Source organism: Lissotriton helveticus, chromosome 2_1 (genome assembly GCF_964261635.1).
Source record: "Lissotriton helveticus chromosome 2_1, aLisHel1.1, whole genome shotgun sequence".
Classification (NCBI taxonomy): Eukaryota; Metazoa; Chordata; class Amphibia; order Caudata; family Salamandridae; genus Lissotriton; species Lissotriton helveticus.
The window spans coordinates 701,855,304-701,881,191 of record NC_136059.1 but is presented as its reverse complement, the minus strand read 5'-3'; the positions used below and the strand labels follow the sequence as shown (position 1 = coordinate 701,881,191).

Genomic DNA, 25,888 nt, shown 5'->3' with positions numbered 1-25,888 from the left:
AGTTGCACCTCACGTCCGTTGTGTGACGCACTGTCCCCGAGCGCCGATGTACCAACAGGTAAACTTAGACTGTACTACACTTACCCTGACTAGGATTGTGGGTCTCTACTTAGACAGGGTGCATACCTCTGCCAACTGGAGAACCCTTTTCTAACAATAAACCATTGTATAATGTTCCCTACTGAAGATATGGTTCAATGTGAGTAAACCTGTTATCAGACTTGTATTGAGGTGCAAATGAAATAACACAAGTCCTTTCATTAAGATGTTGCATACATGCCAAAGGTCCTGAGACAGACAAAGAAAACACATCTATTCACCGAACAGTTCTCCTCTTAAGTCTTGTTTCAGGCATTAACTTCCCAGTTGCAGCCCGAGGTCAGCTTCTTACTGCAATGTGATGGTTCCTTAATGTTGGCATAAAACAGTCGGTAGTCTGCTATTGATGCTCAGAGGTGGAACCTGCTTCCCATTTCTCCTAAGGGTGAGCCAGACCTCCTGAGGTTCAGGAGACTCCTGAAGACCTGGCTTTTTCCTGGTGTTTAATGAAAATTGAAGCATAAGTCAGTCCTTGACCAGATTTGAGCTCCAAGATACCCCAGTGGGGTGATAGATGGCCTCTACAAGAAAACAAACATAATCATCCTTAAATTAACAAAAGTAAAACTGGAGCCCATCACACCAGTCATGTTTGCCAAGTTTATAGAGGAAAGCCACAAATGACATGGTTCTGTGGGCTTGTCTTTGCCACTGTGATTTTTCTTTTGTATGGACACTGCATAAAGAAGAGGTTAGACTTTGAGGGGACCATTTTCTATACTCATTTGTCCTTTATCCTTGCAGTAATTCTAAAATGTGCTGATCAGTGGGATGGGTTAGGATCCCTCTGAAGGATTTACCTTTGATGTATTATTGTGCACAGGATGCAGCCCAGTATGGAGAGGTTATATTCCTAGGGAGCAGTGTGCTGGGTTAGTGAATGCAAGAGTTGCAGGCACAGAAGGCTGGCTAGTAATCTAAGGGTGCATGTCACATGATTAATTAGGGACCTTATATTGTAGTGAATTGTAGTTGGTTAGCCTGCTTAAAGTGTAGTACAGAGTGGAGGGTAACTGTCACTAAGGAGTTTGTTGAGGATAAGCATACTTTGGAGGAGAGAAAAGTGCAATGTGGTTTGTTAGCATCTTTGTGGTGAACTATTGTCTATTATATTAAGGGCAGAGTCCAAAGCATTCATCACAGTATAATACAATAGTGCCTATAGGATGCAGCACAGCAATGTGTATCAGTGGCTTTAGGATATAGTACTGTCTAGTACATTATTTCTCTTTAGTGCAGTGCACTGTGATGTTTTACTGAGCTGAATGTGCAATGTGATAAGCTAGCGCCTCTGAGATGCAGTGCAATGTGCTATATTACACCAGCTGCCATGCAGTGTAGTATGGTGAGTTTGTGTGTGTTGTGTGGTTGTATTGTATTCCTAAAATAGAGTGTGTGTAACTGTCAGTGAGTGGGCATAGGCTTCAGCTTGTCGCGTTAGAGTTCCTATGATGATTAGTGTGGTGGTTTCAATGACTTGATGTTGTGCAGAATACTAGTGCAGCGTTATAGCGTCTTTTTATAGTATTAGAGTGACATGATTTGGGCTGGAGGAGGTATTAGTGTGGGGGTAGTACGCCTAGATGCAGAGCAGCGAGCAAGAGTTTTTGTGCCTAGAATGTAGTGCAATTAATTGGTGTCAGTAGGGCAAGATCCAGTCTTGTGCATATGTGTCATCATGATGTAGTGGCAAGTAATCCCAATCTTGCATATTTGGGGTCATCTTATGTAGTGTGAAAGATTAGTGCCTCTTGAATATATTGCATTGCTCTGATGTGTATTGTGTCTGTAGGATTCAGTGCAGTTAATGGCTTAACCTTTTGCAGAGCTCAACTATCACCCGAAGGCATTTTAGCGCTGCCCAGACACAGAAAGCAAGAAGGCAGATTAATAATTATTAGAGCTAATTAATAAGAGAAATCAGACAGCTGAATTTCAAGAAATGTTGTACTGGAACTATACAATACGCTGGGTGGTACGTTGAGATATTGCTTGATGCAAACATGTTTTACCACCATATTTGGAAAGCAGGTTTCTGAACATGGTATTACATTACAGGAATGTTTGTGGATGCACATTGTGTGCCATTTTGTTTTGGTGGTGATATGTTCTTTTGATTTTGGACTGCTATGTATTTGTTCTGCATTATTTCATTGTGACTAGTTGTTTTGTGCAGAGGTTGTTATGTTGCATTCTGTTTTGACCGATTGGTTGCGCTTGCTTTTCTGTTAATTGTGTTATTTTTCTTAGTGTATGTTGTTTTATATTCTTCTTACTTTAGAAAAGTTACATTGCTTCTACATTCGAGCCAAAATGCCGCGCATACCTTTAAAGTTATTGTGACAAGCAACCATGTACTACTCTCTAAGGAGGTAAAAAAGCACAGCTCCTGCTCTTGCACTATTTAAGGCACCTGGCAGCTCAAAACCCTGGCAAAGAAGACGTACCTTAAGTGATTATTTGGAGTGCTCAATGTATGTGATACTGCCCCGGTTTTTTAAGGATTTTATGACTTTCTACAGGTGTGGCTCAGAGCAGCTCGAGAGGGGTAAAAGATTTCACATGGAACCAGCTGACAAGAAAAGCTCTGTTGACAACTGTGGTTCCTTTAATTTGCTGCACTAGAAGAAGGAAAGGACCATCGGCACCCAGAGAATGTCTACTCTAGACTGATACCAACTGAAACGAAAGCAAGCTTTTGGTCGTTCATGATTTTATGTAAATCAAAGAGATTTAAAAGCATGCCCGTGTCTTCACTGAGAGCCAATGCTGAGAAGTCTGAAAAATGTTTAGAAAACTTTGCAGCACCAAAGGCATGCTCTAATGGTGCAACATTAAACGGTGTCAGTCATTATATCATACTTCCGAGTGAAGAAAAATCCAAAGCAAACCCCTATGAAACTGTGTTGGTTCCAAAGCGGAGCTGCGAGGGCTGCAATGAGAGGTACGTGCCGAGTTGCGTCATGCTGCATCAGTTCTGAGGAGGTGCGGCAGCGGTTGTGTTGTGAGGTTCAAGTTGCGCCACACTGCATCAGTTCCAAAGAGGAGCTGTGAAGGCTGCATCTAGTTACAGCATGCTCTGTTGGTTATGATGGGAACCACAATTGGGTTGGTAGGGCACCTGAAAAATCAAATCCAATGATTAACTCAGCTTTTTAATACATATTAAGGAAACATCATTTTTATGACGTCACCTTTTCTCTGCCTGAAGTTCCTCTGAAGGCTAATTTGCATTGGCTTTCTAACTTCTTCTAGCCAGTATTTAGCCTTGAACTGGTGTTCATGGGTGTGAAATGTCTCCCAGATCAAACAATAGGCTTCCCTAAATAGGCAAGATATGACTCATCTTAACTCCAAAGAATATGAAGGGTAGGGTATGTGTGCATCCTTATTGACACTGCAGTGTCAAATCCTGATTGGTAGATCTGCCGGTTTCACATATAACACGTTGGTTGCACATATAAGGGGAGAGAGCAGGGTGCCCTTACAATTCTTGTGAATCCACTGTCTGGTTGTTGAAGGACTCTTCTTTTGTCCTACCAGACTCATGTCTCTAGGTTTAAATATAACACTTGTGGCACACTTGAAAGGGGAGATAACAGGATGTCAAGACAGTTGTTATATCCACTGTCTCATTGCTGAAGGACTCTGATTTCGTCCTACAAGACTTCTGCACGTGGGTTCATTGTGGATAGCTTCAAGTTGTGGAAGGACACTAGGTTTACCATAGGACACTCAACAAACATACCTTCATCCCTTAGAGCGCAAGATTAGTTTGGCCATAGCCTTTTGCCATCTTGAAAATGCCTAAGTGGGTAGGGTTGGCTTTGGGAATTTTTACCACATTATTAGAGTGTGCCCAGAAGTAATTCCACCCACTAACTCACACCAGGCATAAATGTGACAGCTTCAGGCCCCCACTTCAGAACACTTCCTGGACCTGATCAGAAGAGAAGGAGACCCGCTGTCTGCAACCCAAAGTGGAGCCTTGAAGGACTATACCTGCTTCCTCTTGTAACCAGGGAGAAGACGTGGACTCAAAGCATCATATGGCAGACCTTCTCCTCCAGGAATCAACAAACTGCAAGAGGCCTTTTCCTGAAATTACCCAGCCATGGCCTGGCACCCTGTCAGTCACTAAGTGCCTCCCGTGAGGGTCTAGGACGATTTAGAAACGTAATCCTGGAGTGAATTGGGACATAAAAGTCTAAGTCAAAACGTACAAACCTTGTTGCTGTATTTGACTTTCTCTCCATCACGGTTAGCCTCAAAATTTGCCTAGATCCCAGTCTCCTGTAACCAGTAACTCTCATTGATACTTTGTGCTTTATGGTGCTATTTCTACTTAAACCTTTAAAATTGATTGATTTTTATTGTTTTTTTAAATTTTTTATTTGACTATATTACTGTTCTAGTATCATATACATATTTTAAACAGTGCTTAAGCCTGTCTGCTTGATGCCATAGCTGCCAGGAGGTTTAGCTCAGGTTAATTCAATGACTTAGGGGGTTCACCCTGGCAAGTGTTGTGATTATTCCTAGTGGTAGGTAGTCATGCACCCCAGAAAATAAGCCCATTTCTTACACTATCAATAAGAATTAGTATTTTGTGTTGCATAAGGACTATCTGTACACTTGTTTTATGGGTCAAAGTAATTTATGAATTAGATCATTGCTGTGCATTATTTGTGCAACTATGACTAAATTGCACAAAAACATTGTGATAATAGTCAAATGTACTTTTCTATATTTAGCCCGTCAGAACCTCATGTTACAATGAATGTTTAGTACTGTTGAGACAGGATCAGTCATTCCTTCCTTAAAGAGCAACTCTGTGAATAAATGTGTAAGTACGTGTATACCACACCAGATTGTATCCCTTTTTACCAATACAGAAGCGTTAGTGGTTGCTTATTACCGGAACCCTAGAGGCATGTGCTGCCAGCGTTTGTAGATATACTTAAATGAAACAACACAACATGGCACAATATCAGGCACATGGTAATGTAACAGCTTCATTAAAGGTAACAAGGAGCACAATAACAAAATAATCACAATAGAACGTAACACAAAAGCCTCAGTGCAACACAACAAACCATATTCCAATAATGCAGCACAAAAACACAGTAGCACAATAATTTGCAGAACATGTCATCACCACAACAAAATACCACGCAACAAATCTACACAAACATTCTTGTCAAACATTAACTATAATCCTGTTTTCATAATGTAGTGATTAAAGGTGTTTGAACTGAAGCAAGCACTGGTCCTCAGTTTCCAGGTTGCTATTTCCTTTCTGCAGGTTGAAGGAGTTGTAGCTGTAATTACATGAGGGTAGGCTCATGCTCTAAAAGCATCTCACTCTTGTTCTGTTTTGGATAATCACTATCATCACGCCCTAGGAGCTATATCTCGAGTAAAGAGCACCATGTACTTGTATGCACTTGTTATGTTGCAAGGCACGGATCAAACACCTGCTAGAGACGCATCGCAGTCATTGCACGCATGCATGCAGACAGATGTACCTGGAGCACGGACTGCTTTGACTCTTTCCTGTACTTTTTTTACATGATGCACAAAATGTGATTTTTCTACTTAGTATCATCACATTTCCCATGCCAGTAAAATCTGATTAGCTGCTTTAGCCATCAAAGTTTGTCTAAGTGTGAAATTTAATTAAACAGTTCCTCTTCTGCACATTTTTACTTTTCATGCAGAAGTGCCTTGTCACATAATAAAAAGGTACATTTTCAGGTTTTTCCAGTAATTTGACACAGTGGCTGCTGGCATGTATGCAGGGTGCTGAGGCAGGTGTGAGAAAATTAAAAATAAATAAACATAGTAAAAAATAACTACACTTACCTCCCTAGCACAACGTCCTCTTGGTTCTGGTCTTCTCCAGGCAGGCAGGCTCGCTCCAACTCAGGATCCAGGAAACTGCACTAAGAAATCCTGGCGCTGATCTCATGCAGCAGGAAAGCAGCATCAGGATTGGAGGGACTCCTTTGGCGCTCCAGAGGACACTGGACCCCAATGCTTTCTCTAACCCAGCTGTCCTAGACAGTTGGGTTAGGGAGGTTTAAAATGAACTTCTAGCTGGTCGTCGCAAGACGGCTGGCCAGTGTTAATTTGAAAAAAAACATAAATGCTGGGGCTCTCGTCGGAAGGCAGCTTGCACCAGCTCATCTCTCCTGTTAGCGCCACCTAAAACAGAACCAACTACTGATCATAAATGTAGGGAGAAGATGTGGTGTTTCAGCCAGAGCTGCCAATTTCGCAGCAGGGGAACCAGGTTTGAGTCTTGGTCTCGGTTCAGGATTCTGTGACTCTGCCACGGAGTTGATAATTAAGTGCCGGTGCTGGGCACTAGAAACCAACGTCTCAAAGTAAGCATGGCCAAAGAGACATGCACACTTTAAACTTGAAGTGCCCTGCCCATCACTGCTTTCTGCTGCTGCCTGACTGGCAGCAGCAGAAAACCCTGCCTGTCCTGATGGTGGGCTCGGGACGGAGTTTTTAAAAATAAATTGGTAATAAATTAACTTTATTACCATTGTATTTTTCATCTCTGGGGGCAATTTGATTCGTGGGGCGGTGTTCTTCTGCCTCCATGGAGGAGCCACCCCTAATTAAGCACCACCTTGTGGTGGTACCATAAGACACAAGTCTTGCATTGCCTTAAGGAAGGTTGGTCCTGTAATCCAGGCCATAGATAAGTCTTTTTTTTCCTAGGCCCTGGGTGCATAGACCAGCTAAGCCCTGTACACTATTCCATTCTCCTCAGGGCCAGAGAGAGAGGGTTCTACTGCAAGCCAGAACTGACTGTGTGTCTTGTGAAGCAGCATACAGAAAACAGATCTTCTTCATTTGACAGTGAAAGCTGTCATTCTTTAAACCTGAAATTAATTAAATATATTTACTTTACATACTGGGCATACTGGGGAGAAATGCCTATTTGGAGAGAACAACCTATGTTCTGCACCTGACATCCTTGGCATGGTTTTCCCCCAACCTTTTGCCTATCAACCTCCTGTTTTTGGAGACTTTTGTTTTTGCTGACTTTAGGATTCTGCAAACATTACCACTGCTTATCAGTGCTAAAGTGCTTGCTCTCTATCCTCACAACATGGTAACATTGGCTTGCAACCAATTGGCACATTTAATTTACTTGTAAGTCCCTAGCAACATGGTAATACATGTATCCAGGGTCGTAAATTAAATGCTACTAATGGGCCTGTCTAATTAGAAAAAGGGGCAACCCAGTAACTCAAGGACCTTGGCCGGACAATTAATAAATTATAAACTGATCCCTATGAGGGTAGTGTAGCCCTTGAATACCACAGCAATAGTGTTATATTAGAGAAAGAAGGAAAAAACAACTCCAATGAGTAAGTTCTAGTCATGTGTTTAGTGCATTTATTTACACATATCTCATTTATGAATATATTCTTCAATTCACACATAATAATGAAGTACTTATACAAGGTGCTCCTAGAAAGTGAAAGTGCAGTGAGGGTGATATATAGTGACTACAATGTGCATTTGTGCAATGAACAGCATATATATATATATATATATATATATATATATATATATATAAAACAAAAACGGCATTCACCATGTCTCCTCTCTGAAAGGAAGGAATAACTAGAGTAAGCCCAAGTTTTTCGTGCAATTTTCTTCGGTGATTTATTTATTCCATTCAATTACAGCAGACATCCGCCATAACGCGTTTCACCTCCCAAAACGAGGCTTGATCACATGACGTATGTTGAAACAAAAAAGGGGTCTTAAATACTTCAAAAAATAGGCGCGGCATATCATGCTTGTATTTAAAGTGACAAGTGCATATTTATCATGTTAAATCAGATCAGAATTGCGGGCAAGTGCCCATTCACTTCAATCCCATATGTCTCAATCATGTCTATTAATAAACATAGAAATTCATTTCCACTTATATACATAGTTAATTATCATTTATACATGACTTATAAAATCAATCATCTATATACAAATTCCTGTATCAAAAGGAAAAAGAGACACTCATTGTATATTCATCAAAAGTATCAAAATTATCAAAAAATACCTATAAAAAATATATATATATATATCTTAATCTCTATATAAAAGCATTACCTTTATATACATATGTACACATTAAAATTCATCATGTATACATTTGCTGTGGAAGTTTAATATTCTATTTATATAATCCCATTTAACTAATGTACAATAATCAAACTCTTTGTATAATGCTTTTTTCATCCTTTACACAAAGGTGATCTAACCAGATTTTGCAGATATGCCAATGTTTTCTTTTTAATCCATGTGAGTACGGGGACCCTTAAAAGCAGCTGTGAAATATGTGCCATTCTAAAATAATATAAAGTGCTCGTGCTATATAACTAACATAAAAACAAAAATGTGTTACCTTTTCGTAAAACATGAAAATAATTTTTTCACAGAAGGGATGGAAGTTGCGGTTTTCCAGAGTATTTAATAGATCCATGTGGTTATTTAATGGCTGTGTAAAGATCAATCTAACACATCAACCGGGGTATACTCAGCAAACCCAACCAGAGCATAACCAAGAGCGACTTCCAATACCCAACTCAAAAACGAGAGAAACGTCATACATTATAGTATAAAATATATAGAACTAATATAGTTAGATGTAGAGATTGTTGACAGAGTTTCATAGCTCTTTTAAACAGGTATATAAGTCCTCCCGGTCATTTAGTCCCGCCGGACTCTTACTGTTCATTTCCAAAATATACCTTGTTTCTAAAAGGCGTAGCTTGCCTTCCCTATCCCCTCCCCGCTTCAATGGCAAAATCGTGTCCACTAGATAGTATTGAAGCTCACTAGGGTCACTATGATGCATTGCTTCGAAGTGGCGCGCCACCGGGTAGGATTGGTCTCTGCCAACTATAGCTCTAATATGCTGGAGTATGCGTTTATGCGCCGAGGGCCGCGTGCTGGCTATATAATTTAGGTGACATGGGCACTGCAACACATAAACCACAAATTCCATCTTACATGTCAGTCTTTTAGTGATGGGTATGGGATTTTCTTTAAATGGACTTATGTAGTGAGTTTTATTCACTCCATATTTGCAAGCTTTACAAAAAGTGCATTTCTTGAAGCCTTTGCTTAAAGCCTCCCAGGTACCTGACATGGTCGGCTCCAAGTTGCTGCTAACTAGGGAATCTGCCATCGTGGGTGATTTGCGGAAAGTGATCTCAGGTCTTATTGAGACATCACCTCCAATTATGGGATCCCCCTTCACTAAGTTCCAATTCTTCTGGAAAATCTTTTTAATCTCAAAATGCTGTTGGCAGTAAGGGACTATGACTCTTGAATTCACTTTAGAGCTGTCAGGATTTATCTTATTTTCCTTGACCTTTGGTATCAAAGCTTCCTCCCTTGTTATAGCTCTTGTTTTCCTCATTGCTTTATCAAGGACATCCTCTTTGTACCCTCTTTCCAGGAAGCGTTGTTTGCATTCCTGTTGTGCCCTTTCACAGTCAACATCCTTGCTGCAAATTCTTCTCAGCCGCAGCATCTCCCCGTAGGGGATGCTGTTGATGAGATGACGCGGATGCTGACTTGCGGCATGGAGTACCGTATTGCCTGCTGTTATTTTTCTGTGAAGTCTAGTCTCAAGCTTTTGATTACTGACAAATACTTCCACGTCCAAGAAATTAACTGTAACATTGTCTATATGTGATGTAAATTGTAAATTTAGAGTGTTCAAATTCAACAATTCAACAAATTCTTCTGCAGCAGTTTTTGCACCTTTCCACACTAGAAAGAGATCGTCAATATATCTGAAATACAGCATGACATTTGTTCTCATAGTGTCACCATGTACATCCATGAGGACCTGCTCCTCCCACAGTCCCATGTGTAAACACGCGAAACTGGGGGAGAAGCAAGCCCCCATGGCGACCCCTCTCAATTGCTGGTAAATTTGCCCATTAAAGATGAAATAGTACTGTTCTAGGCATAGTTTTAACATGCCCAAAATCATACGAGTATGACTAGAACAGTTCTCTGGGCGCTTGGACAAATAGTGTTCCACGGCCTTCATGCCATCGCAGTGTCTTATAGATGTATACAGTGATGTGACGTCCAGTGTTATCAAAATGTAATCGTCCTTCCATTCAAGATTGTTTAACTTGCAAATAAAGTCTGTTGTATCCCTCACATAGGACGGTAATGATTTTACCCATTCTTGCAAAAAGAAGTCAATATATTTAGAGATGTTCTCCGTCGAGCTGTTTATTGCCGAAAGGATAGGCCTTCCAGGGGGGTAGACAGGTTCTTGTGAACCTTCGGCAACAAATACAGAGTGGGTATCACCGGCCAGTCTTTTTTAAGAAACTTAAATTCGTCATTTGAGATGAGGCCGCCACTCCTCCATGCCATTAATTTAGAGCTTTGTTCCGACCAGGCTGTCTTTATTGCAATGAGATTGCTCTTCCTATAGCAATCCAAGTCATTCAATTGGGATTCTGCTTCCTTGACATAGTTGTCCCAATGCCACAGGACGATGTTCCCTCCCTTATCTGCCTGTTTTACAATAACGTTTTTATCAGTTTTAAGTTTGTTAACCAAGTTATTGTAGCATTGGTTCCACCGGCTTATGATGGCATGTTTTTTATTTGTGGTAGCATAAAGTTTCTTCAAATCCTTTATGACAGAGTCCTGATACAAGTCTATACTGTCATGGGTCATAATAGGTGAAAAGGTGGATTTCTTTTTGAAGGAGGTGAACCTCTGAACATTTGGAGCATCATTGTCCGTCATTTGAGTTTGTCCTTTGAATAAGCCCTCCTGTTGCAAACCCCATATTTCATTGAGTGTTTCATCTCCTTCCGTTGCATGCAGTGTTGGGCTCAATGTACCCAAATTCTCACGTACTTTGTAAGGATGCAAGCGATGGTATTTGCTCAATTTTAACTTTCGAATAAAGCGGAAAGTATCCATCCTTAGGTTTGCATAGTTCATATTGCTTCGGGGACAGTAAGACAAACCCAAAGTCAGAATTTGCTTTTCTTTTGTGGTCAGAGTAATATCCGTTAGATTTATTATGGCTATTGTTGAGTTGAGGTCGACGCTTGAGGTTGAACCTGTGTTTGGAATCTGTTCCAATTGCCCCTGTTTCCTCGATTGCCCCTCCTTCCTCCGGCCGTATTTCCTCTCGTGGCGTTTACGGCGCTCAGAGCGCTTGCTGTTGGCACTTTGTTGTTTTGTTTGGTGTCTACTTTCGATCTTGATCTCAATGTGTCTCGACGGCTCTCGCAGAGGCAATTTACCTCTTGCGCCAGAGACAATTTGGTAAACCCCTCTTGCACGTTTTTTCTCCTTTGTTCGTTTTCCGAGTCGCTTTCTGCTGCCGAACTCAGATCAGTGGAGGAAGCCGATGTAGTGGCACTCTGCTTGGACCTTTGATTACCTTTTCCTACTTGCGCCTTAATATCATCAAAGCGCCGTGCGAAGGTGAAAATCTGGCCATGAAGATAGTCCAATCTGTCCCGCTCAAACTTGAAGGTTTTTCTTTTATTAATTATTTCTTCCTCCTTCGCCAACCTTATCATCATTTCCTCTCTGCATTTTGTAGTTTGCTCCGTGATACCCATTGCTGTCAGCTCCACTTCAACAGCTTCTATTGCAGTTTGCAATTTCATTCTATCATTGTCCGCATACTTTGCCAGAATATAGATATATATTGTGTCCAACAAAAATGCCCCAGCAATGCCCCAGCAATCAACCATATATATATATGAATTTGGCTGGCACACAAAATAAGTTAACCTACAACATGATGATCAGAACTCACTGCTCTTTGACTCATGAATATCAATAGAGCCCTGAATAATACTCATTTCATTATTGATTTCCTCTTAGTCCCACAATAAAAGAAACATTAGCACATGAATAATACAGAAGGTAGCTTCCATTAAACAGTCAGTGGCAGTCAACAAAACTCTATGACCCTTTGACTGCACACTTTTGTGAATGATGCATTGTATGTGCAGAGCAGACATTCTATTGTAGATAAGATGGAAACAGAGACCATCATCACAAGAAAAGCAAACACATCCTTTAATCACCAAGGAGCTAAACACCATTGCAGCTGATTTTGATGCAAATGAATAGTATATCAATCATTAACAAAAAAGGTCGAAGAGGCCAACCTCCTTCCACTTTCAGCCCGCCATGCAGCCTCAAATCTCAGACTAACTCTACTGTGTTTGCCACAATTATAGGTTACAATGCAGCTATCATTAGAAGGTCTCCAGTGCTTCATGTGTGCAGGTGGTCGCAGCGGCTTCCAATATGGGTGACTGGGACTAATTGTTCATCGTCAGGCTGAATAAGAGCAAGATGGACAAAGGTGGAAAAGGCGGAAAAGGGAGAAAGGAGGAAGAGAAAGATAGAGAATTGATGATATAATCAGAAAGCATGGATGAAAAAGAACCTGCATTGGTGAGATAAAGAGACAGGAAGCGTCAAGTGGTCGAAAAAAGAAGGATGAGGTGGGATCAAGACTAAGCAGTATTAGTGTGCTCAACGAGGGCATTTGACATCACCATATTTTCTTTACTTATATTTACAATGTAATCACTGTGAGTGTCTACCTAATGTTAAGGTGGATGTCTTATTGTAGGACATCCTGTGATCACCACAGTTGTAAATGTGATAGAATGGATCAGGCGCGCAACGCACTTTGGGCCCAAAGGCCTTCAGCCGCCGGACCCCCGTTGAGTGTGTCAGCCCTGGCTGAGACAGCTTCCAGGGCTGGTGACTGTCTTATTGCAGCCTCAATCGAGTTATTCACAGGTCTTTAAAAGACCATTTACATGTTAACAAGGCTTTGTTGTGTTTTCACCCCTTCTTGGAGCCGTGGCATCTACACTCTACCTATTGCTGGAAGAATTACCAACACTCACCCCCCCATCAGATTTTTTTTTTTTTTAGTCCTCCCTTGAAATTTGGCTCCAGTTGTGCCTCTGAAATGGATGATTTGATAACAATGTGGGATAACTGTGGCAATGACAGTACTGCGCTGTTCTTCAAAGCACACACGCACACTGTCACGTCGTCCGCCTCCACACACACACAAACACACGACGCACCCGAGCGCATAGCAATATAAGACTGCCTCCTAATTACCATGCAAAGTGACGCTAGCCTTTGTCCCGTTATTTATAGGAAAGCTAAACACTGCGTTCCTTTTTTTGGAAAGTTGAATCTGTCACAAAGACGAGTCAGTCACGCGGGCAATCATCTGCCTCTGATAATTTTAGCGCGAATACGTGGCACCGTGACAGATCAGTCATAAACAATTGATGCTCACCAAAGTGTCTGCTGCATAATTGAAGGGCTTAGAGGGTTTTTTTTCTGGAATCATTTAGACACATTCAGCTTTGACTAAAAACAGGCACTTTGAATATCTCCCCTTCCTCCCTCCCAGAGTGCTGGAAGACATGACGCTGCTTTGAGTTTGGCAACAATTTCTCTGACAGTCCCTGGAGGACGCGCGCGGAAAGCTGATCAGCTGCATGCATGCTAAAACACGGTGACTAAACCTTTCTGTTTCCTGGAACTCCTGCAGGTCGTTAAGATCAGACGGGGAGCTGAGCATTGAGATTCCCACCAAGGCCTGCGAGGGCCAGGCTAATCACATCACGTCTCTGGAGCACGTGCAGTTCGAAGCCACCATCGAATATTCACGGAGAGGGGACCTGCATCTTACCCTCACCTCACCCTCAGGTACTGTTAACATTTACCCCCTTACGCCCCACGTTTTGTGCTGGAGGTGATAAACCCTGGCGTCATTTTCATGAATAAATGACTTGTCTTGCTTTTATTTTGTTCCTTTCAACCAAATAAATTAAACATAAATAAGGACTTTAAAAGGTACCATCCGCGTTACCTGCCCACATTCCAGCACAGAACTCCACTTCCACCATCAGTGTCATCTGAAACTCATGCTGCTCTTCTGGTGATTGATCCCTTCTGACCAGTCACATGCACAAACCCATAATTGTGTAACCCCCTGCCTCTTTATAGCCACCACATTGAGGTATGCACTCTCACTCAGTGCCCTTTCGAACGCTCATCATGTTAAAAAAAACCTTTCTCTGTCCACCCAACAGGTCCAGAACTACTCCTCTCTGACTCCTTTTATGCAACAGCACTCTAGACACCACATTTAGCACATTATACCTTACTTGCACATTCAGCCCCTCCTGTCTCCATCATATTCTTCCATTTCCACAGTTAACCACACAGCGAAGACCCACTGATTCACGCAAATGGTGAACGGCAAATTGCCATGGCCAGCTAATGGAAAACATGCTGCCCTTTGCAGCCATGCCTTCCACTTCTACACTCGTTATCTCCACATTCAGTTTCTTCACTCACCATTTTACGACTGCAGTATCTTCTTCACCCCTGTGTCTTTTACAAACTTGCTCTTTGCTCAGGTATTTGAATGCCACTTGGGCTTCTGTTATTGGAAGTTCACTTGATCACTAACATTTAACTGTAAAGATTGAGGTCATCACTCACCCATCTCTTTTGCATCCAAAGCCTTTAAAATCCTGTCTATTTAACCTCTGACACTGTGCTCCCTTTCCCTGGGCCCTGAAGCTCTGATGTCCTTTGAACAAATAGAGATGCTCCCTTGTATGACCTTCACTGACATTGTGCCAGCAGCCACCTTCTGGACATCTTCCCATCTGCCTCCATTTCACCATCAGAGCAGCTAAGATCCAGATTAACATGCTAGTCCTCATTGAACAAAACTATAGCAAAAACATCCACAGTCATGTGGCAAGATGGCTTACATTGTGCAATAGGCCCCTCCTCAATTTCCGCAATCTAGTGTTGAAATGTATCCATTGACTCATTCTCCCTACGATTGTCAGGCCATCTTTGCACACAGACTCCTTACCAATGCCCATTTCTTTCATAATCGCACCTCTTGACGATCTAGGTCTTCTCATACGATCAGTTTCCTCGTATTCCCTCCCCCTTGACTTAATCATTGGCCCATCCCTGTGCTACTTCGGAGGGTTCCACAAAACAAGCCCTCCAACTCAAGCACTTTCTCAAGTGCCACACTGTGTGAGGCATGATAATTCCAAGGCCAGCCATTTATCATGCAAAAGTAGTGTGATATGGTACAATTTCTCTCACTTCCCTCCTTTACTAACACTGTCGTCTGTAATCATCTGCTGCTGAAACACGTCTTATGTACTGACTATTGAGACCCCTGTGTGGCAATGCCATCCATTATGTGCTTTGAATATCTGAATACAAATCTAAATACAATTATAGAACAACATAATTGGGGTAACCCGCCACAGGGGTGTTTATTCCGTTTATATAATGTAGTTAGGAGGCCAACAGAGCTGTGCTTGTTGGAGAGAGCCCAGCTCACATCTGACTCTGGCAGGTCGGAGTGTGAAACAATGAATTGCCATGCGTCATGCAAATCCATCTGCATCCTGTGATATCCCTCAGCTCTTCATCTTTTAGGAGTCTGATGGATAATGAATAGGTGGACGTTCGATGATGTACCCGCGGGTGATTGGGAGAGAGAAGTCGGTCTGGAAGTTGAGCGGCAATGGGACAGGGGAATGATGGCGAGGGCGGGACTGAGGATATGTAGATGGTAGGTCAGGGACTGGAGAGTGCCAGTGAGTGAGACCAGGGTATAAGCTGGAGAGAAAGGAGAGACTGAGAGCCAGGGCAGCCAAGGATGAGCTGAAGGTGATTGGCGGATGAGAGGGAGGGGATTGGTAAACACAGAAGGATGGTGAGTGTTTTGGAGGACAGGGTACAGAGGGTTTTCAGAACGAGAAACACAACTATTGTTATGTTAGTACACATACCAAAAATTCCCTACGCTCGAGCATATAAACCACGTTTTTGCCATCTCTGTGTCCTTTGTTGAACACCTGCAAGTCTATCATCCAAACTAGAAATACAGCATAATAATTTGTTAATTGCTAAATCTATCACAAACACATCTATACATAGTTCATAATTCATATTCTTAAGAGGATCCACCGCCCAAAGGCAAGACATCAAGTGACACCTACTAGGGGGAGCATGCAGAGTAGATTCAATAGCAAAAACCTGCTTACCTCTTTTCCATTATAGCTGTGGAAACCTTAGCAGACGGATGTAAATCATTTTGTTATGACCAAGCAGTAAGTGCGCAGTGCTTGGTTTTGAACTCCGTTGTGTTTGTTTGGCTGCGCTGCTTCCTAAGCTAGAGCGCGCGATGCCATTTGTAAACTCAGTAGCATTCAAGGTGCTGGTCTGCCTCCATTTCAAATAACTGCATGATGAAAAGTCCATTTTACTGTAAACGTTATGTACACCAATGTCTGTAGACCTATAATTTGTCTACCATAATCTGTAATTACTCTAATTGCTCACAGCAGGCCGCTCGTGTATTTGCATGCCTAACCTCTGTGTCCAACTTTGTTCCCGTAATGCAGAAACCAGCACCGTTCTTCTGGCGGAAAGAGAGAGGGACACCTCGTCTAAAGGCTTCAAAAACTGGGACTTCATGTCTGTGCACACATGGGGAGAGAATCCTGCGGGATCCTGGACCTTTAAAATCAGTGACCTGGTAAGTATACCTAATAACGCATAGATTCGGACGATCAGCAGCAGTCACAGCCAGGGAAACAGAAATATCTTCACTACAAGCACAAGACTGTACCACAGCTGTGACTCAGGTACCAGCAAACATTTGGGAATGGCCACCAGCTATATTGCTGAATGCATGAGGATTGCACACTGGCAGGTCCATTTTTTATATGGTCAGAGAAACTTGCCATTGTTCAAACAAATGTGGTGAGTATGGGCCAATCCCTTTAGTTCTACTCATTGTATTGGGTCACTATCCCCTCATCTGTTTAATCTCTATCTCCTCCCTCTGATCCGGTTCCTCAAAGAAAGGAAAGTTGCCACCTTTAATTACGCTGATTACCTGTGTAGAAACTAATTGGGGGGCACTACCAACCAGAATATAAGATCCTTAAGTATTTGCCCGGCGGTGTCGCCTCTTGAACCCACAAAGAAGTTAAACTATTGAAGAGGCAGGCGCTGGAGACTGGAAGGCAGGAAACAAGGATTTTATTCTCTCCGGAGGAGAACACAACGAAACGGACAGAAGGTATCGTTCTGAGGTGCTCTAACTGCATCCCTGAGGCCTGGCCTCTTATACACACGTTTATCTGTTTATTGCATGTAACACATTTTCGTCGATACTTTGATGTACGGAAAGACATCCTTAGAATCCCCCCCTTCCCAGCCCGTTCCCACGCAAGATTACAGTGGAAGTCCCCGCCCCGTTCACAACAGGTGATGATCATCGCGCGGCTGGATATTCCGCCGATCCACGGAGTGTGTGGGTTTCGATCGGATCTCGTGGGATGGGGGGGGGGGGGGCTTTGATCATCTCGGGGGTCCTTTGAGGAGGGAAGCTTTCTATTGTACGGGGAGGGGCAAGGGATTGGTATCGGCAGAGCTGGGTGTCGGCCTGGGAACGGGGAAGACAAACGGGCACACGGGGAAATGGGGTTTGCATCAAAGGGCCGGGGATCATAAATGGGAAGAGGGGAGGTGTCGCGCTGGGAACAGGACGAGGGTCTGGGGCAGAGCAGCGCTGAAGAGGGGTTTTATGATTCGCGGCAGGTGCAGGCAGGGGGGTTGTCAGTATGCGGGGGATGCCGGCGAAGTTAGGAGTGGGAGAGAGGCGCGCTGGCTCTCGGCGGGAGCAGGGAAGCCATGGTGTTCAAGATGGCGGCTGTTTTACGCGCACAAAAAGGTTAAGGAGAGCAAGAGGGCGCCGATAATGTTGACGGTTTCAGCCTACTTTCAACAGTCCTCCCTTTTCAACATATCTAGCCAACTTGCTTACTCAACGTCAATTTTCATCAAATTCCTAACTTCGGTATCATACAATGCTCTCATATGTTCGCTTCCAATGTCCACAGTTTTGGGAAAAATACAACTCGCACATAAAGAACACATAGGTGGCAAACATTGAATTCCTAAGCATAGGCCACATATTACAACTACGGGAATCAGGATAATGGTGAGCAGTCTCCAGCCCCAGCTTTTGACGGTGTCCCAGAACCAACCACCAAGCGACCATTCTTCTTGCTCTTGGTGAACTTCCGAAGAGAGTCTGTGAAGATGTTCGATGGCTTTGTACACTGAGGGTGAGTTGTCCGGTATGTATGTACAACAGCTGGACCCAATAATGCGGCATGCTCCTCCACGGTCCGCCAGAACCACATCTAGAACGAGGCGGTTCTGCAGAGCCACCAAACGGACCGCTTGGAGCTCGGCAGTGTTGTTGGCAAAGATGCCCGCTGTGATGTTCATGGTTGTCTCGACTGCCTGGGTCAAATGTCGGATGGCACGGCTGTTTGCCATCGGGCCCCAGAGGGGGACGAGTCCTTTCATAGCATCGAGGAACTGCGCCCCTGTTGAGTCGGCTTGTTCAATGTCTTTAGCTCGTTTTTGCCGGTGGTGATTCGCTGGGGCTACATAAGTCGGGGGAAGGACGAAGGAGATGTAGCAAGTGCCCCCCCAGCCTTTGGGGAGCCAGGTGTAGGCCTTCGTGCCGCAGATGAAATACATGTTTGGGGATGACACAAAGGAAGGTGGATCCGTGGAGTCCAAAGTTCTGGTAAAGCGGCAAGCGCTGTGACCCACCAGCTGTGTCCCAAGTCCTTCTACACACATGTGGCCTGTGACGTTGATGACCGTCAGGGCCACAGTCAGAGTGGCAGCCGTTCGTTTCCGCAGATAGGAGAAGGTGGGTCTGGTTGGATTGTCGAACACCTGCATTTCGATTCGTTCTTTAGCCGGGATGTCCATTTGGTTCGAGTCGTTGGGGGTCAGCGGGCAGAAGTGTGTCTTTGTCTTGTTTCGCCCGGCCCCGTGAGAAGAATGTGCTGCAGTTCTGCTGGAGGTGGCATTGCCCGTATAGCTCTCTTGCAGGAGGATCAGCCAGGCAAGGCAGGAGCCGTGGACAGAGAAGGGTGAAGGGATGAATGGTATTGAATGTCCAGTGGCATGGGGTAGCAACCCACAGATCCAGCAGTTGGTGGTATTGGTGGCAAGATTGTGCTGGTGAAGTAGCTGCACGAAAGAGTTGTTCCAAAACTCCTTTCGCCTCTCTCTTAGTTGAGGAGAGAGCGAAATTAGATAATGTTCCTTCATGGTGGTAGGCTGAGCAGTGGTTAGGAATGTTTCGTGAGCAGGTGCGTGTTCTTCCATAATCCAGAGCGTAGTCATGAGGAGAAAACAGAGGAGGATTACGATGAAGAGTGCAATTGTCTTTGAGCTATGGAGTCTGTCTATTCTCGGGTTTCTGTAGTGGGTATTTCCTGCTGTCTCCGTCGGCTTCTTATTTGGCGCTTCCATCATCTTCTTATCTGGCGCTTCCATCATCTTCGTCTTCAAGGTGCTCGGTAGTGGGCAGGACCACAGACTTAGTTTTAGCTTCTCTCCAGGTAACCCTTGGTAGTTTGGGTCACCGTTCTGAGATCCTTTAACCTAGTCCGTGGCCTACTTAGCCGAAGCTCCCTCCTTTCGACGCAGGAAATACCCTTCTCGAGACGGCACAGTGGGGTCAGGATGTTTTGAAAGTTCAAGTGTCTCAGTATCAGGGTAGCAGTTCAACGATGGTCGGTCCTGGTTCAGGAGCTCTTCTTGGGTGTTGACGGTGTCTGTCGTGGCCAGGGCTGGAGAGACCTTTTTGCAGTGATGAGCGTGCAGCCAGTGTTTCTTCCCCTCCACTCGAAGTGCGGTCCGAGTGGTGATCAGCACTTGCCAGGGGCCCGTCCACCGGGGTTCCAAACTCTTTGATCGCTGAAAATTTCGAATCAGCACGAAGTCCCCCGGCTGGATGGCGTGACCCGGACCCCTGGAAGCATCGGGGATGGCCTGCTGCACCTGCTGATGAAGGACAGACAAAGTTTCAGTCAATTTGTACAGATAATCAGACATTAGGACATCCGGAACGTCATGAATGGAAGTTGGTTTCGGGGCAGACCAGACGCTCATGGGTCGACCGAAAACAACTTCATAAGGGGTTAAGTGATGTCGGGTGGGGGTAGAGCGCATTGATAGCAATGCCAATGGGAGGGCGTCTGGCCATTTCAGGCCCGTCATAGCCACTATTTTGGCCAGTTTAAGCTTTAGTGTGGCATTGCGTCGTTCGACAAGCCCAGCAGATTGAGGGTGGAAGACTGCGTGGAATTTCTGTTTGATACCCAGCCCATTCAAGATGAGCTGGATAACTTGGGCTACAAAGTGGGGGCCATTATCACTCCATAAAACACGACAGAGGCCATAACGGGGGAAAAACTCCTTTAACAGAACCTTTGCAGTGGCCATAGCGGTGTTGTCACGGGTTGGATATGCTTCCACCCATTTGCTAAATGCGCACACCACGACGAGTACATATTTCAGGCCTTGGCATCTGTCTAGCTGGATGTAGTCCATCTGCAGGACTTCAAATGGGTGGTTTGGGACCCCAAATCCCCCCCGGGGTACTACAGTTCCTTTCCCGGGGTTGTGTTGCAGGCATATTAAGCATTGTTGGACCAGGCGTTTGGCGGAATCTGGGATCTTGTCATTGTGCCAAACCCTGGAGACAAGTTCGATCATGGGGGCTGATCCTATGTGGGCAGGGGAGTGTGCCATGGTTAATATGGGAATCAAGTACGAATCAGGTAGCAACCATCTGTTCGTGTCTTTTGTCCGCCAGCAGCCTTCATCGTCTTTCAATCCCACCCGTGTCCATTCAGTCAATTCGTGTTGTGTGCTAGTCGTTTGTATGTCTCTAATTGTGTCCTTGGCGTCAGTCCAGTTTTCTGCTTGTGACCTGGTCACGTACATATGTGTTGTCGTTCTATTTTCAGCTGTCGTTCGGGCGGTGATGTCGGCTAGTGCATTTCCCTGTCCAATAATGTCTGTTACTTTCTTGTGTGCCTGGCATTTGATAACGGCAAGTTTGTTGGGGAGGAGGACAGCTTCGATTAAGGCGGAGACTAAATCCCCGTGCAAAATGGGTGTGCCGTGTGAGGTCAAGTATCCTCTCTCCCTCCAGAGGAGCCCAAAATGGTGAACCACCCCGAAGGCATACTGGCTGTCAGTGTAAATGTTCGCTGTGGTTCCTGTTGCCAGGATGCAGGCTCGCGTCAAAGCAATCAGTTCCGCTGCCTGGGCAGATCGCTGGGTGATGCGGGCTGTTTCTACTACAGTTCGAGCCGTGGTGACTGCATAGGCAGCGGAAGTGGTACCGTCGGAGAGTTTGATGCAAGAACCGTCCACCCACAACTCCCCGTCGGGGTCAGGGAAAGCTGTGTCTCTGAGATCGACCCTACTCCTGGTCTGTTCGTCCGTAAGAGTCACGCAGTCATGTACGGGATGCACATTGGGATCGTTCTCTGGCAAGGGTAACAGAGTTGCTGGGTTCAGTGTGGTGCATCTTTTCAGGGTGATATGGGGGGCAAGCAAGGTCCGTTCGTATCCAGTCAGTCGTGCACTCGTCAGATGTTGTGTCTTGGTTTGGTTCAGGAGGGTGTCGACTGCATGGGGTACCAGTACCGTGAGGGAATTCGAGAGCACAATCCCCTCACTCTGTCGGATAGAGACTGCAGCAGCAGCTACAGCTCGAAGGCAGGCAGGCAAGGCTCTGGCGACAGGGTCAAGAGTGGCAGAGAAGTAAGCGCACGGTCGTTGCTTAGGGCCGATGGCCTGGGTCAGGACAGATAAAGCGCACCCCTCCCTTTCGTGAGTGTAAAGGGAGAAGGGCTTTTTGTAATCAGGGGTACCCAGGACAGGGGCTGAGATAGGGCTGTTGCAAACGTTGCTAACCACTTCCTCTACCACTCCTGCGTCTATCAGTGACTGGATAATCATTACCAATGCCTTCTCGCCCTCTGGCGATATCCGATATTGTGGGAGTTTTGGGAGTGTTGCGTCTGGTCGGACAGTAATGTGCACTGGGTCAATTAACATACGCCCTACGTCCGAATCCGCTTTGGCCCACAGATACGGAGGTAGAGTGTCAAGCAGGGACGCGTCAACGTCGGTGATGGAAAACATGTGTCGGGGGGAACAATGTCTAAGCAGAACGGGGTTGTCGTAAAGAAACACTCGAACTCCATCTTGAGAACACCTAATCGTCGCTCGGAAGTGTTTCAGTAAGTCAAGTCCCATAATGGCGTCAGGGCTATTGGAGGAAAGCAAGAACGTGGTGTCGGTGGTGTTGTTTTCTACGTCAAAGAGAATCGGGGCAGACAAAGGGTTGGTGGAGGGCGTTCCATCGAAACCTGTCGATGTTATGAGTGAGCCAGACAAGGGTGCCCTTGGAATCAGTCGTTTAGATAACGCACTACGTGTTGCGCCAGTGTCTACCAGAAATGGAGACTTGGTACCCAGGACCTTAGCAGTGACGTAAGGGCCCTGCTGGTCAACATAGAGCTCGACTGGATCCCTCCCTCGCCCTTGGCTGTCCTATGCGAAGGTGTGAGCGTCGTCATAGTCAGATTGTTGATATTGGTTCTGTCGGGGTCGATCGAACGTATTTGGTCTGCTTGATCTGTCATTAGTCGCGTCATTTGGGGGTCCTCGTTGTTGTCCCTTAGGTCTCGGTCCGTTTGTTACATCCCTGGGGTCTTTGCTTCTGTTCATTTCCAGAAGAACTGGGCACTGGGATTTCCAATGGCCAGTCCCTTTGCAGAAAGCGCACTGGTCTTCTCTAAGGTCTGTGCGTCCACTGTAGGAAGTCAGAGTGCGGTCCTGGGGAAATGTAGTCTTAGGGACGTTTGTCTGGTAGTTTCCTCGGTATTGGTCTCGTCCTATAGTCACCCCCTGCAGTTTGGCAATCATCACCCTCTCTTTTAAGTCTTTCTTCTTTTTCTCTGTCGCCCTATCGTTTTCATTTTTCTGATGCTCATAATATTGGGCCATTTGGAGAATCGCGGTAGGTTTGGAGGCTGCCCAACTACTCTCGCTGGCCTGTAGTTTCTGGGAGATTTCCGATGATAGGCCCTTAACATAATTCTGGACAAACAGATGGTGTCCGGTTGCAGTGGTCATGTCCTGGCCGCTGTAATCGGAGAACACCGTTTCAAACCGGGAGAAGTATTCCGATACATCCTCCTGGGGTTTTTGGCGACAGGCTGTTACTATCGACCAGTCCACTTTCTTTTCTGGGATTAGGGTTTTTAATTTCTCTACGATTTTATCTGGGAGGTCTAGAATGGATTTCAACGGCTTTTGTCCTGGTCCCCGTTGTTTGTCCAGGTCATCGAGTTGTGACCAGGTATGTCCAAACAGCTCAAGGTGGTCGACTTTCCGGATTTGCTTCCACACATCAGCTGGTAGACATAACCCGAAGAACAAGTCGATGTCAGCCAGGGTCATGATCGTTGAACCCAGGGCTGTACCCAATTCAGTATAGAAGGCAGTGGGGTTTTTACGTAGGTCGGGTAGAGATTTCCGGAATGTCAGTATCTCTTGCCGGTCCCACGGCTGGTAGACCCAGTTGTACACTACCCTTCCCTTCGCATCTTGGTTGTTTGCATCATCGTGAGTCCCTGTACCCCTAGGAGGAACCCAGTAAGGGGCAGCCTCACGTATTGGCATCATGGTGTTAGATTGCTCGGTTGGTGGTTCGGTCACTACAGAGGCTGCGGATTTTGCTCCCGGCTTTCGTTCAGTGAGGTGGCGGAAAACCTCAAGCGTACGCGTAAGGAGGTCCGACACATCACACTCGCCCTCATCCCCGATATCGACCTTCCGGTACAGAGTCCTTAGGCTCTCGGGACCTTTGTCTCGATATCGGTCCTCGTATGCATTCAAGACATGATAACACAGTCGTACGGTAAAATGTCGTCTGTGACTCCCTGTATACGAGCTGAACATATCTGTGATGTACTCTTCATCATCCTTCCTTTCTACCAGTGTCCTTGCTATTTTGTCGATCCCCGCTCGCTCATCTTTGTCTAGTCTGTTTGTTCTTGCAGGGCCAGCCCCTCGAGTCTCATGGTCGTCTAACGTCGTTATTGATGCGGGTTTTAACACAAGGGGTTCGGCTGGCACAGAGGCCATTGGGGCCGACGCTGTGGCGGTACCTTCGTTTGTACCTGGGGGTGGCGCGTGCTGCGCCACGGGTTGAGAAGGGGCATATGGAGGGGGCATGTAGATGATAGGAGGACCTAACAGCAGGTCCTCATTGGCTTGTCGTTTCGAGGGTAAATCAGGGTAGAGCATGGAGGGGGTTCTAACCGGACACTGGCTTGGTGTTTCCATTTCTAGTTTCTGTTTAGCTTTCTCTCTCTCCTTTATCTCTTTTTCTAGTTTCTGAGCAGCTAGGTGGGCTGCTTTTCGCAGCTCTTTTTCCAACCTACTCTCAGTTTTCTTTTTACGTTGTTCAGTTTCTTTTCGCCACATGCCGAAGCTGTCAAGCATAGTAGGTGTTGTCTTGTTTTTACCCAGGGCAGTTTCTAGCGTTTTTATTTTATCATCATCGAAGGATCCTATCAGGGGCCATTGACTTTCTTGACCCTTTTTTGTATATTTATGCCATAGTTTACTATAGGCTATAGCGGTCAATCCATGCTTCATGAACATGTCCTTATTAGGGGTGCCTTCCAGTGGGGCTGGATGGTCCATCTCTAATAAGCGGTCCGGGCTAAACAGGCTACCAATCAGTGGGGAGAAGACAGACATGACGGCTCGTAACGAGGGACTAAAAAGTCAGCACTGCCTATCTTATCACTAGGTGCAAAGACGGGACAGAATATTTCTATTCTACGTTGTTTGCAGGCAGTGAATACCTCATGGATCAAAATAACAAAAGACCAATAAATAACAATGGGGAGAATGAGTAGGTCCGCAAAAATTTGCGTTACCTACCCTTTTCACTATCTGCAAAAAGGGTGGTCTCTTCCCTGTTTGCAGACAGGGAATCTCCAGGAAACAATAGTTTTGCGAACAACAGTTCAGTTTCAAGTGATTATTGAGTGGGGGAGAAAAAATAAGCACGGCTGCTGCCCTACCTATCCTCCACTGTTTGCAAAGAGAGAGCCCGTTGTTTCTCCGTTTGCAGACAGTGAATCTCCAAATAAATAAAAAGAGCAATACTAGTATTTTTAAACAAACAAGCAATCAAGCAAATATTTCGCGACTTGTCGTGGTTACACGACCTTACCCGGACCGCATGGACAGTTTCCTGTCTTCCGAATCCAGCGCCCGATCGTCCTCTCTTCTTCATTATCCTCGCGGCACTCCTGATGGTTCCCAGTCAGGACCGTAGATCACTCGAGAGAGGTCTGTTCGGAACCAGTGAAGTTCGGATGATCGGCTGTCAGACGAGGGTCTATCGGACAGACGCGTTCCCGATCGTTGCAGTCGTTCACTTTGTCGTCAGGACCTCTCCCACTGGATCCATGGGTCGCTGATGGGCCCCACGCTTGGGACGCCAATTGTAGAAACTAATTGGGGGGCACTACCAACCAGAATATAAGATCCTTAAGTATTTGCCCGGCGGTGTCTTCTCTTGAACCCACAAAGAAGTTAAACTATTGAAGAGGCAGGCGCTGGAGACTGGAAGGCAGGAAACAAGGATTTTATTCTCTCCGGAGGAGAACACAACGAAACGGACAGAAGGTATCGTTCTGAGGTGCTCTAACTGCATCCCTGAGGCCTGGCCTCTTATACA

At 45.1% G+C, this 25,888-nt stretch overlaps 1 protein-coding gene across 1 annotated transcript in view; it reads left to right on the top strand.

The window, feature by feature from the left end:
• Nucleotides 1-25,888, top strand: part of PCSK1 (proprotein convertase subtilisin/kexin type 1) — a 246,062-nt gene that overhangs the window by 168,700 nt on the left and 51,474 nt on the right. The window contains exons 11-12 of the mRNA XM_078675404.1: nt 13,727-13,884; nt 16,629-16,762. Of these exons, the coding sequence (XP_078531530.1) occupies nt 13,727-13,884; nt 16,629-16,762 (292 nt within the window). The remainder of the gene's footprint in view (nt 1-13,726; nt 13,885-16,628; nt 16,763-25,888) is intronic.